Raw genomic sequence first — 13,740 nt, 5'->3', positions numbered from 1 at the left:
AATGTCCCACTAAGTTAAAAAATATTATCATTTCAGTTACCATCTAAGCTCTGCGATAGTTGCATTACCGACATGTTGGAGGATAGGAAATGATCGAAGTGTAAAAAGTTCGAATCTGAAATGTATAGATTTGCAATTAAACAAAATTACAAAACATAGAATTTTAAAATGGTATAAATATATATATAATGAATTATAATATATCGATAATGTAAAGCCATAGAAATGTTCACGTTAAGAATTTCAATAAAGGAAAATTAGAATTATATCGAATTTTGATTATATCGACTCGTAAAAAAAACGATTATTAAACAATTAGAAACAAGAATACTTAGAAGTAGTGATAAATAGAGATAGAATTAAACAGAAATGGATTTTTATCGACATTTAAAGTGCTCGCAACTTCATTAGAAAGAATGTCAAATCGCTCGAATTGTAAAAATCCCGATTTCGAAGAATTTACACTTCGCGACATTTGTAATTCGATACAAATATAAGTGGGGAAAATGGCCGCGCCCCTAAATTTGCCACGGTCTACATATGCGTGGTGGTGGTTGTCTTGTGTTGTCAGTTTGTCACTGCCAATAGTGCCAATTTTAATAAGTGTAATTAAATAATAAATAAAAAAAATTTACCTATAATAATTGAATGGATATTAATATATTAAATAATAGAAAATAACATACTTTATGAAGTATGAATTCACCACCAGAATTAGACACAGTTTATCAAGCTGTTTTACATTATACACTAATCCAGATCAACTGAAAAGAAAAAGAAGCGTCAGCATGGCTCGGCAGTGAAAAAAATCAGTAAGTTTATTTATCATTATCAATAAAATACATAAATTTAAATTTACAAATAAATTATCCTATTTATTTCAATAATTTTTTGGTAATTTTTTGTTATTTTATAAACAAGTTTAAGGTATTTGTTGAATGATCAAATTCAAATTTAACATAACCTCTAATAACAAAAAAAAAAATATATAAAATAATACAAAGTGTCATTGAATATATTATCATTAATAATAAATTTTTTTAATCTTTATTTATTAATTTAATTAAATAGGTTTATGCATGGAAAGTATCAGACGAAATGCTTCAACAAAAACGAGATTTAGAATCTTGTTATTTTGCTGCTCAAACAATGAGAACAAAAATTGAATTATCATTTCATGAATTACCCACTGATGCACATACATCACTTAGAGATTCATTGCTTCAACACATATCACAAATAAATGAGCATACAAATACAATAATAGTTACTCAGGTATTTAAAAAATTCATTTGTTTTGTTTGTATAATAAACATACTATTTATTAATCATCAATATTATTTTTAGTTATCAGTAGCACTTGCTGATTTAGCTTTACAAATGTCATCATGGCAATCACCAGTTATTGATTTAATCAACAAATTTGGCGGTAATCAAAGCAGCCTGTGGCCACTGTTAGAAGTCATGACAGTACTTCCAGAAGAAATAAATTCAAGATTTCTCAGGTAATTTAATTATTAATTAATAATATTCAAATAACAACATTATTAAATGTATTTATTTTATTCAGGCTAGGAGCAAATAGAAGACAATGTGTAGTGATGGATCTTTCAAATGCTGTCGACACAGTTATTAAGTTTTTGAGTATGTGTTTAAAAAATGGTAATGATAATGTACAAATTAACACAAGAATATTAAGATGTTTTAAAAGTTGGGTAAATGTTCATGCTATACCATTGCAATCAATACCAAATAATGACGTTGTTGCATATGCGTTTCAGGTAAGATAATAAATTATAAATAAATAAATAATATAAAATTATAATTAATTAATTAATTTATTAACTAGGTATTGGGAAATTATCAATCATGCTCACAATTACATGAAGCAGCAACTGATTGTATTTGTATAATACTTCAAGAATTAGAAGAAGAAAATTGTCATACAAAAATAACAATTGAATATACAACATGCCTGCAACAATTACAATTGGGTTTATTTACAAATGTAATGTCACTTGAACAACCATATCATTTATCAGTTGCACATGAAGAAAATGAAAAATCAATAAATTATTGTCGTATATTTACTGAATTAGCTGAAACATATTTAAATACAATTGTACTTGGTAGTACTGTTGATAAAAAACATTATGCTATTAAAATATTAGATCTTGTATTAATGTGTGTTGGTCATCATGATTATGAAGTTGCATTAATAACATTTAATTTATGGTACAGATTATCAGAATGTTTGTATCGTAAAAATAATGATGATTTAAATACAATATTTAGACCACATATAGAAAGATTAATTGGTGGTCTTTGTAAACATTGTCAAGTTGAACCAGATCATCTTGGTTTAATTGAAGATGGTAGTGGTGGTGAAGATTTAGTTGATTTTCGTGGACGTGTTTCTGAATTAATAAAAGATGTTGTATTTGTTGTTGGTAGTAGTCATTGTTTTCGTCAAATGTTTACAACATTAACTGGTACAAATGATAATCAACAAGGACAATCAACAATAACAAGACAACCAACATGGGATTTAACTGAAGCAGCATTATTTATAATGCAAGCTGTTGCTAAAAATATATTACCTGAAGAAAATGATGTTGTACCAAAAGTTGTTGAGGCAATATTAAATGTACCAGATAATACTCATATTGCTGTACGACATACAAGTATATTATTACTTGGTGAATTATGTGAATGGATTAATAGTCATCCACAATCACTTGAGCCAATATTAAATTTTTTATTATCATGTTTAAATCAAAAAGGATTAGCAAGTGCATCATCAAGTGCATTACACAGTATATGTACAGCATGTCCAGAACATATGGCATCACATTTTCCTGGTTTATTACAAATTGCACGTTCACTTGATACATTTCCAATAAGTAATGAAGCTGCTGTTGGTTTATTAAAAGGTGTATCATTAATACTTGCTAGATTACCAACAAATGAAATAAGCACAGCAATGAAAGAGTTGTGTTGGTTTCAAGCTAAACCACTTTGTCAACTTGTTGAATTACAAGGTATACCATTAGAACGTGGTACTAAAACAGATCCAGTATTGTGGCTTGATAGATTAGCAGCAATATTTAGACATACAAATCCATCAATTGATAATTCATGTGATATACATCCTTGTCAATCAACAATAACTGATATGTGGCCAGTATTTTCAAGTGTATTTAATAAATTTCAAGATGATCCAAGAATTATGGAAAGATGTTGTCGTTGTTTAAGATATGCTGTACGTTGTATTGGACAACATGCTGTACATTTACTTGAATCAATTGTCGAACAAATTGTACAGCTATATTCAACAAATCAACATAGTTGTTTTTTATATCTTGGTTCAATTCTTGTTGATGAATATGCTGCTGATCATGCATGTGCTTCTGGTCTTGTACGTATGCTTGAAGCATTTATTGGACCAACATTTACAATATTACAAGTTACTGATGGTTTAAAAAATCATCCAGATACTGTTGATGATTTATTTCGTTTATGTGCAAGATTTTTACAAAGAGGACCAATTGCATTTTTACATTCAGCTGCATTAAGTAGTATTATTGATTGTGCACTAATGGCATCTTCACTTGATCACAGAGATGCAAATGCTTCTGTTATGAAATTTTTTTATGATTTTCTTCATAGTGGACGTAATCATGATGAACGATCAGATTATACAATTAGACGTCAATTAGTACAAGGTATTTTAGCTGAAAAAGGAAAAGCATTAGTTACAAGTTTACTACAAGCTGCTGTATTTTCATTATCAACATATATGCTTCAAGATGTTGCTGATGTACTTGTTGAGCTCACCCTGACTGATGGAGCGGTAAATTTATTAAATTATATATTTTATTTTTTTCCAATAATCAATACAATTAATATATCTATATTTTTATTTCATTTAGTCAATGGCAATATGGCTGGAGGAAGCAATAAAGTCAATGCCAACACAAAATGCAGTTGGATTACCAACAGCAACACCAGAACAACTTCTGGAATTTCACAGTACAATATTGAGGTAAACTTATAAAGAATGTTTTTATTTATTTATTTATTTTTTTTTTCCATTAGTGAATCATGAAGTATGTAAGGAATTTAACGCTTGAAATTTTATTTACAGGACAACAGACTCACCGAAGACAGTGATGCATGCCTTACGAAATTTTGCTCGTTTATATCGTTGACGTGAGTTTTAAAATGAATAATAATAAACAAAAAAAAAAATAAGCTTAATAAATAATTGAATAAAAATGTCAAGTGATGAAGAAAAAATAAATTAACAAAAAAATAATGAGGGAGGATGAGAGACACCTCTGTGTTTACGAATCCATTAATGCTGAAAAAAAAAAAAAATTAAAATTGCAGTTATTTTATTCACATGTAATGTTGGACAATATTTTTATTTTCAAGTGCAATGTATGAAATAATATCTCTGACAATATAAATAATATCGACAAGAAAATAAAAATTAAATTTTCGACATTCAATTTAATTAAACTCAGCTCAATTGTTTTTGTTTTTATGTAATAATAATTTTTAAACTTGTTGATTTAAAATAATCATTTAGACAAAGTGATTAGACATAATTATGATTATTATTTTTTAAAAATTGTATAACACTTTGTGGATAAATACACTGCACTTTTTTTTTTTTTTCTACAAAATAAATTTTTTGTAATATATATTTTAACGAGCATTAATTGAGTGATCAAGTGAATTCATTTCTTTTTTGTTTTTTTTTTTTTCGTGTTGGTGCGTGAAAATATGACATTTATGTTGAAAAAATGATGATTAATGAAAGTGAAACGGTCTTTATGCATTTATGAATATAAAGAGAACAATGAAAATAAATAAATGTGTAAAAGTTATGAAAGATATAATATAAAGTGAATTGTACACATCTCTCTTTCTTACTCTTATTTTTTGTCTCTTTTTGTAAAGATATGTACTACTGATCTTATAAACACCAAGTTGACAATGCATTTTTACAACAATCAATTCCATGATTCATCTTTACATAAATAGTCACAACCTTATATACATTCTAAATACCTGAAGTTTAAATAAATATTGTACGATTGTGTCTTTGCAATAAATTATTTTATTCATTGTCTTTTGCCTTATTTTTTTTTAATAATTTTTATATTTTTATAATTAAAATTCGAAAATAACAATACGATTTAAATTATTAATTTTTTTTTCAATATTTATTTGTATAGAATCGAAAAAAAAAATAAATAAATACAAGATTCAATATGACTCAAGTTTATCAAATAAACTCAAGAGTCAAGTTTGATTTTTTTTTCAGGAAATTGTTCAAGATTTTTAGTCGTGAGTCATCAATGACTCACTGTAGCGAAATTAAAAAAAAAAACAGCAAAAAGCAAAGAGAAAGTGATTTTAATCAATAAAAAAAAAATATATACAATCGAAATATTAATTAAACATTATTATTGTTAATTTAAATATATTTTTCAATTTATATATTAATAACAATAGCTAAAAATAATAATGTTTATGATTTGTTGCCAAGAGAAAATATTCCATAAAATTTTGTGGGCGTACATGAGTTTTTCACGCTCAATGCTTTTGAATATATTTTCCATTAAATTTTTTTTTTATTTATTATTGTTTTTTGCAACAGACATCATCTTCTAGACAGTGTATATAAAAAAATAAAATATGAAATTACATATGACGTAAGCTACCTTGAATATAATTTAAAAGATACAAAAAAAAATTTTATTTTTTTTTGGATTTAAAAGGCTCATTTGTTAAATCAATTAAAAATACGTATGTAAAATAAAAAAAAGAAGAAGAATGAAGTTGGTGATGAGTTGATAGATAAAAAAAAAAAAAAAAAAAAATCTATTCGGAGCAATATCTGAACTTCACCCTATCGATGATGATGGTGGTGGGCAGTGACGCGTTGCCGAGCAACGAGACAGCCAGACTGCCGTCTGCCAATTCGTTTCGAAATTCGAAGGTGTGGGTCTGTAATACAACAACCAAGGGATCGAGACTTGAGACGTTTCTTGTCTTTAAGGGTACAAGTTATTCTCTTTCTGATATTACCTTAAGAGAAAAAAAAAAAAAAAGACAAAAATTTCTTTTTAAAGATTAAATTAAAATAGAAAAAAAAAAATCTTGATGATTTCTAGTATTCTAAACTGAAAAACGAAATAGTAAAAAAAAAATTAAATATATAATATTTATTTAAATTTGTTGATGGGTTCTTTGTCTTATCAGTTGTACTGGTGCGGAGCCATGTGGTCTTGACGACACGAAGATATAAAGAGGGAGGAAGATAGATAATTGAGAATGAAAAAATAAAAAAAAAATATATTAAATAAATGTGCGGGTTTTACTGGTGATGGGGCGTCGTAGGGCATCATCAGACAGTAAAAGAAAGATAATAATTTTTAGGACTTGTCTGGAAAGAAAAGAGCCGGAGCGAGGTCAGTTATCCAGTATACCACACCCGTTCTCAAGACGTTAGATAATATTTTATCTAACTTTTTAAAAATAAGAAATTTTGAAAAAATAAATTAGTCTGTTAATTGCAATTTTTATTAATAAACAAATATCATTTGTTTTAATTTAATTAACTAATTTTGAAATATTTTATTGGCCACAAAATTAAACATTCATTTGGAGCAAGAAAAAAAAGATCTTACTGATGTTTTAATATGATTTTTTTTTTCTTTCAATGATTTTCTCTTTCATTCAAAGAGAAAAATAAATTTAATGACTTTTACGTTGTAAATTTTTATGCTCCAATCGTTTTAAACTCACCGGAACTAATAAACATGAACAAAAAAAAAATTTATTATTAAAACATCATGCTGAAGCATTTACTGATAGATACAATTTTTTTTTTTTCTTTTTATTATAAATCCTTGGCCTTGAACTATATTTTGAAATGATTATTTTAAAAAATTAAATAACTAATTAAGGAAACTGAAAAATTTATTCTGTTTTTGTTGATAAATTAATATCAAAAAAAAAAAAACATAATTGTTTTAACGAGATTATATTTTTTGAGTTGATATCAACTACTGTGTCATTAATAAAAAATTAAATAGTCATCCATCCGTTTGAAATTGCCAAAAATACTGAAACTCTCTTTAAATAATTCTAAAAATAACCCAACAAAAATAAGATAATCAATATTTAAAATAATAATAATTAAAAATATAAATTAAAAAAAAAAATATATATACTCTTGATCTGTTTTAACCAGTTGAAAATTAAAAGAAATATATTTTTAGGATAAAAAATTACGTAAGCCAAAGTTTAGCTCCAAATTAATTTTACAAATTTACCACGTGTCTAAAAAATTTAAAAAAAAAATAAAAAAATATAAATAAATACAATGATAAATAATAAAACAATAAATAAAATTTATTATATTGTTTATTAATAAATATTAAAGGGTGCATTGATAGGATTGATTCGTCCCTGTAATCTGTACATAAAATACCCCGCCCTTTACTGCGCCAATATAGCAGTCGCCATGGCGTAAAACATACATTACATCATGTAACATTATTTTTAAATATACACCACCTTGTACTGCAACACAATACGTTCAATAAAAGCTAAATTTTATATATACAAATTTAATTGTATCATCGCAATATATATATTTTTAAATTGAAATTTTTCATTTACCCTTGACACACAATTAGAAAACATTTATCAAAACAGGGACAATTAGTAATACCAAATTATAAAAATAGAAAAAATTAATAAACAGGTAAATAAAGACGACAAAATACGTACATTCAAAAGATGAAGTGAGATTTTAAATGAGGGATGAGGGTTATTCGGTCGCACTTGGAGTAATTTTTTAATTATTTTTTTTTCGTTTCAAGTTGGCTTGTTCATAGCACTCTTGTGGTATAAATACACAAGTGAAAATAAAAAAAAAAAAAAACGAGAAAAGCTCGACCTGGTGAAGGTGTAACCCCGGGTGAAAATTTCCCCGATGAATTCACAATTTATCTGTCTTTCTTATTCACATGAAATTGTTATCCTTTGCTTGTCTCTTTTATTTTATTCTATTTTTTTTTTATATACCAGCCTCTTGCCCCACTGTGTCTGGCTGTCTGGATCCTCCTTGTAAAATATATTTCTTATACCTTGAGAGAGATAAATGCATAGATTTTTCAAGTTAATGTATATGTGACTACCAAAGCATCACCATCATCAGCATCATCATCATCTATAAATTTAATAATCAATTTTATAAAATTGTCAGACACAGCCTTATTATTTCTTTACTTAATTTCGATTACTAATATATAATTTGAAATTTTTAAATAATTTTTTATTATTAATATTTCTTAAAATGGCTTTTAAACATATTTTTATCATCTTGATACAAATCAAGCCACCTGGCTCATTTATTACTCTCTTTTACAATGTATTTTTAGAGACAGTTTATGTTTTATTTTTTTTTTTATGTTTTGCACCTCTCTGACAATTTATTTCAATATTATTTTATTTGCTAATATATTTTTAATTTTATTGGGTATTTAAATATAGCGATAAATTAAATTTTCCTATTTTTTCTTTCTATTAATTTTTATAATTTTAAATAATAATAATAGTGTGATTTATCATATTTAAATATTTTATTTTTTGGAGTAAGATGACAAAGTGTTTTTTCAAATAGAAAAAATAAAATTCTAAAAATAAATAAATAACAATGATAGTATAAAGAAATTATCATGATTTTTGTTTATTTATTTATTTGATTTTATGTTTACTAATATATAAAATTGATTGAAAAATGATAGAAGCTTAAAAAACATTTATAAAAATGAGTAAATAAATTTTTTGTATTTAATTTTATTTATTTTTTATAAAATAAACAAGATATATTATTGTTGTAAGAAGACACACAAAACACACAATAGAACAGATTGTGACAATTGCTACATTGACTTGTCTTGGTGTATTAACAATGTCAAATAAAAATGATTGATGACAACAATATACAAGTACATTTAGTCATCAAATATATATCATATATTGTATATGTGTATGTGTGTCTAATTGGTCTTAACAAAAGATAACGTCTTTCGTAGATTTTTGTAGATGAACATTCAACATTGACAACCGAGTCCGAGGGTAAAAGCTTTTCCAATCTTTACACTCAATCTTTCATTTTAGAAAATAAAAAAAAAATACATAATGCATTTAAATAAAAAAATAGAGACATTTTAAAATATTAAAAAAAAAAATTAAAAAAAATAACGAAATATATTTTTTAAATTGATTTTTATAACCTCAAAAAAATAACGAAATAAAAAATAAAATTTACATTGATTTTGTAAAGGATTAATAATAATAATAAAGCCATTCAAATGTATATATTTTATTAACAATAACAATAAATTATAAATATATTGTTTATGTTAAAAAAAAAAAAATATTAATAATAATTTTAAAAGCGCCACGTAGTGATAATAATGTGTACCAAAAACGCCGGCCGGTGCCTTGGATTTCGGATTTTCGGCGTGAATTACTCATAAAGTGGGGGGATTAAAAAAGAAAAAAAAAATCTCATATATGTATAATTGCGTATATGTATTGTATGGTTCGTCTATGTTCGTTGAAATTCGTCGGGTCGATGTGCGACGAAACGGCTAGTAAGTTACAACGACGGTTTTTATTTCTCCTCGGTTCGGCTGGTATCTTCAAACTGTCGATCTGCCAGTTCATCGCCGGCTTTTCGTCAAAGTGGACCTTGTCGTCTGTAATCATCCACTCGGTAATATCAAAAAAAAAAAAAAAAAATTTAATTTATTTTTTTTCAACTCATACTTACTCAAACTACATATCATTTCGTAATTAAATTTTTTTTTTTTTTCAAATTTTACTCCTCAATTTCGCGAGCAAACAAATTAATTTTTTTTTTTTTTTTTTCATTATAAATTTACATTTTGGAGTTACTGATAATTTTTTAACGGTTTTTTTTTTCAATTTTTTTTTTCCTCCATTTTTATATCTTAATAATCATTGATAAAGTGAACGACAATTTACGACAATAGCTAGATAAAAAAACACAGGTAATAATAAATTTAAAAAAAAAAAAAAAAAATTGATTTAATAAATCTGAAAAAGCACGAGTGATTTGGTGACGTGTTATACGCCATTTTTTTTTTTTTTTTTTTTTTATTCCCTTCATCGTGTCTCGTGTCTTGATATTAACGTAAAATAATTACGATTAAATTTCCTCCCTTAAATTAACCTTACAAAACAATTGAATTTTATAAAAAAAAAAAAAAAAAATTATTATTATTTAAATCACATGATCACGAAACACATTACTCATGAATTTTTTTTTTTTTTTTTACGACCGAATTATTTGCGAATCGTTATCTCAATAATTATCTGAATAAAAAAAAAAACGCTCACCATGGTGAATCAGAGTTGAAGTATAATTTTAATAATTTTATTATTTAAAATTGTGGTATGATTATTTTGTCAACTGATGATCTTCAACACAGGTAAGATTATTTTTTTAATTAATATGATTTTTCATTATCTCAAAGTACAAAAGTCCGTATGTTTTATATAAGTGTTAATTTTTAAAAAAGTCAAACTGGTTAAATTTATTTCGAAGCTGTATCATTCATTTTACTACAACCGGTTAGCCAAGCCAGACTTGCTTTGCTGTTAAATTAATTTATAGTCCATGAACAAAGTTGCTCAGGGGAAGAAACGTGAAAGATTAAAAAAAAAAAAATATAATAATGATAATAAATAATGTCAGAATATCATGAAATTATTATTAAAAATTTACCGAATTTTTATTTTTTATTTTTCAAGGTGACAAAGTTCAAATGAATTATTGTTTTTTTTTTATTTTTTAAATATTGATTTAGTTTGTTGTGTTAATTTAGTAATACTAATTAATTTGGCGAATTTTATTATTGAAAAATTAATTGATAAAAAATTTATTTATTTATTTTTTCTAAAAAACTATTAAGGCTCGGTGTAGAAATTGTATAATCCGGGTTTCTAGACGTGACTCAACATAAACTCCGTTTAATTTTTATTTGTGCTCTTTTTTTTTTTACTACACGTGCTTTGAAAGGTAACAAGATGCTTGTTTTATATGTAAAAGTGAACATATCTATTTGTATTAATAGATAAAAAAAAAAATTAAAAAAGAAAGTTTAATATTGAATTCTCGACTGGCAAATTATATTTTTTATATTAAAATTTTCTCATCATACATGCTTGACTTGTCTGTGTCTTGAAATGTATTTAAATTTTCATTTTTTTTTCTTTTATAATTGAAGAAACATTTGTATTTTACTTTGAAATTTTAAGACTATTTTATCAAGCCTTAAAATACCTTTAAAATTTAATTTTTATCTTGATTTTTTTACTCATGCTAATTGTTGCTTTTAATTTTTTTTTAAATTAAATATTTCTTTTAATTATTCCAGTTAATTTTTTGGAAAGATATATATTTATTTTTTTTATCAACTTGATCCATTATTTTATCAAGACCTAGAGCTTCCCCCACTCTTTGTCACTGCAGTGTTTTCTGCAATGCAATTTTGTATGCAGTTTTGTGTGTCGGGCTACTTCACTGCAGATAAACAATCTTTAATAACAATTACACAATATTTTTCGAAAAATTTAAACAAATTATTATCAATAATTATCAAATGCCACACCCCCTAATTTTATTTTTCAAAATTAAAATAATTCTATTACTATTTTTACAAATTTTATCAAGCATATAATTTTGTTTTTGTTTTTGTTTTTTTCGACAATAACTATTAGTGCCAGTAATCGTATTTTAGTTTCATATATAAATATGTAAATTTTCAAGTTGTTTATTTTGTTGGATCGTTACTGATATGATTATTATGTTAAATTATTTATTTCCGTTGTCAAAGAAAGTCTAAATAAATAAAATAAAATATTTTATATGAAAATTCATTATTTACAAAATATCAAAGAAAATATTTACTCAATAATTTTTCATAAAATAAATTTTAATATTTAATAACAAACATTTAAAATTTAAAATCAAAATATTTTTTTTCTTGTTGAATTTTAAAAGCCATACCGAAGATAAAAAAAAAAGAAAAATTAAGTTATTGCGATTTTATTGATTGATAAAGAGTTATCGATCTGGAAGAAAAAAAAATAAAAAATAAAAATAATAAAAAAGCGTGAAGATCAAGTATAGATTTTATCGTATTTGCCACTCCCTCGTGTCACCCTGAATGGTACTGTCTATTGATGATCAGTGGTGTCACTTCCGGTCGGTCAACCAATACATATATCATTTATATACATGTCTTGAGATATATATATTCTATATGATCATGATTAGATCAGCAAACCGTTGACACCATCAACATCATCTTGCATCACATCATCTAGATCTCATTTTACATTTAATACTTCAAATTTGACGAACAAGTTATCTCTCTTTCTCTCTGTTTAAATTTGTCGTCAGCTATTATATTATCATCATCATCATCATCGAGGGATACATTATTCTTATTTATTTATTTTTTTTTTCTGCTGATTTTGAATGATGATGATGATGACTACGCTGATGACACACAAAGACATGAAAATTTTATATTTTTGATTTCATGTGTCTCAAGAATATTGCTGAGTGATGCAAAAATATAATAATAAAAAAAAATAAAATAAAATACACCACTGTCTGGGTTTGTTACCAGGCCACTCCTTTTATTATTATTATATTGTACAAATTCGACCTCGAGACAGGTCGACTTTCGTCCGAACTTTTAAACGATTCGCCTCGATGCTTGCTTGTATCCGTTGATTTTACACACAACTTGTGTATTTCTATACTATAAATTTATCAAACAAGAAAAAAGCCTAATGAATGATAATAATAACAAAATATAATTTTTTTTTTTTTAATCATAAAATACTTGTTTTAATTAATAAAATAAATAAATTTTTTTTTAAAATTTATTATAATTTTTTCCTTAAGAATTAGACTACAAATGATATTTATTATCTGGAAAATATTCAAGTAAATTATTTCATGTGTTTAAGTTGTTTTTATAATTAGTGCAAAAAAGAAAAAAAATTTTTTTTTTATTGTTAATTTTTGTCATTATCATTATGGTATGTAGTTGTCGTTTTCGTAGCGCGCATTGCTCCCTAGTTTTATTTAATCACGCTTGCCTCCTGACCGTCCACCACCATCATCATCATCACCACCACCACCATCATGATGATGATCATCGTCACCGGGTCTGTTGCTAGGCGCCCCCCCTCCTGCGGGCCCACGGTTAACTTGTGCCCCGCCTCTGTCTGACAACCCCTACTTAAAAACTTTTGCCAGCTTTTTACCACCCCGCTAAAAATCCCACTACTCTGCGCCAATTCTGGATATCTTTGCTGTTTCATCCGCCAACAAATACTCATCCAACTTTATATACACATAGTTGCAAATTATTTTGCGATATGTTGTGTGTTTAAATAGTGGGAGTTTAAAAAATTATATATCCAATATTACTTGAGCATCTTCATTTCTCTTTCTTCGCTAAAATATTTATCTTTTTTCCCTAGGAAGACCTTGAGACATCCCTAGTTTTGCTTGGTGTTATTCTTGGAATTTTGCAAAAAACGTGTCATGATTACTTGTCTTGAATCTTTGTTATATATATTTTTTTTTTTCATTAGCTTTTG

The 13,740-nt window shown here is 25.7% G+C and overlaps 1 protein-coding gene across 1 annotated transcript; it reads left to right on the top strand.

Moving 5' to 3' along the window:
• The first annotated feature begins 539 nt into the window (after positions 1–539).
• Positions 540–4,406, top strand: LOC122860056 (transportin-3-like). The gene is given in 8 exon segments (XM_044163700.1): positions 540–736; positions 739–812; positions 1,072–1,275; positions 1,348–1,505; positions 1,571–1,781; positions 1,850–3,853; positions 3,933–4,045; positions 4,148–4,406. Coding segments are annotated over 8 exon segments (2,868 nt in total). The 5' UTR covers positions 540–696; the 3' UTR covers positions 4,212–4,406.
• The last annotated feature ends 9,334 nt before the right edge of the window (positions 4,407–13,740 follow it).

This window comes from Aphidius gifuensis, unplaced genomic scaffold (assembly GCF_014905175.1).
Source record: "Aphidius gifuensis isolate YNYX2018 unplaced genomic scaffold, ASM1490517v1 Contig5, whole genome shotgun sequence".
NCBI lineage: Eukaryota > Metazoa > Arthropoda > Insecta > Hymenoptera > Braconidae > Aphidius > Aphidius gifuensis.
This window is presented reverse-complemented; position numbering and strand designations above follow the sequence as displayed.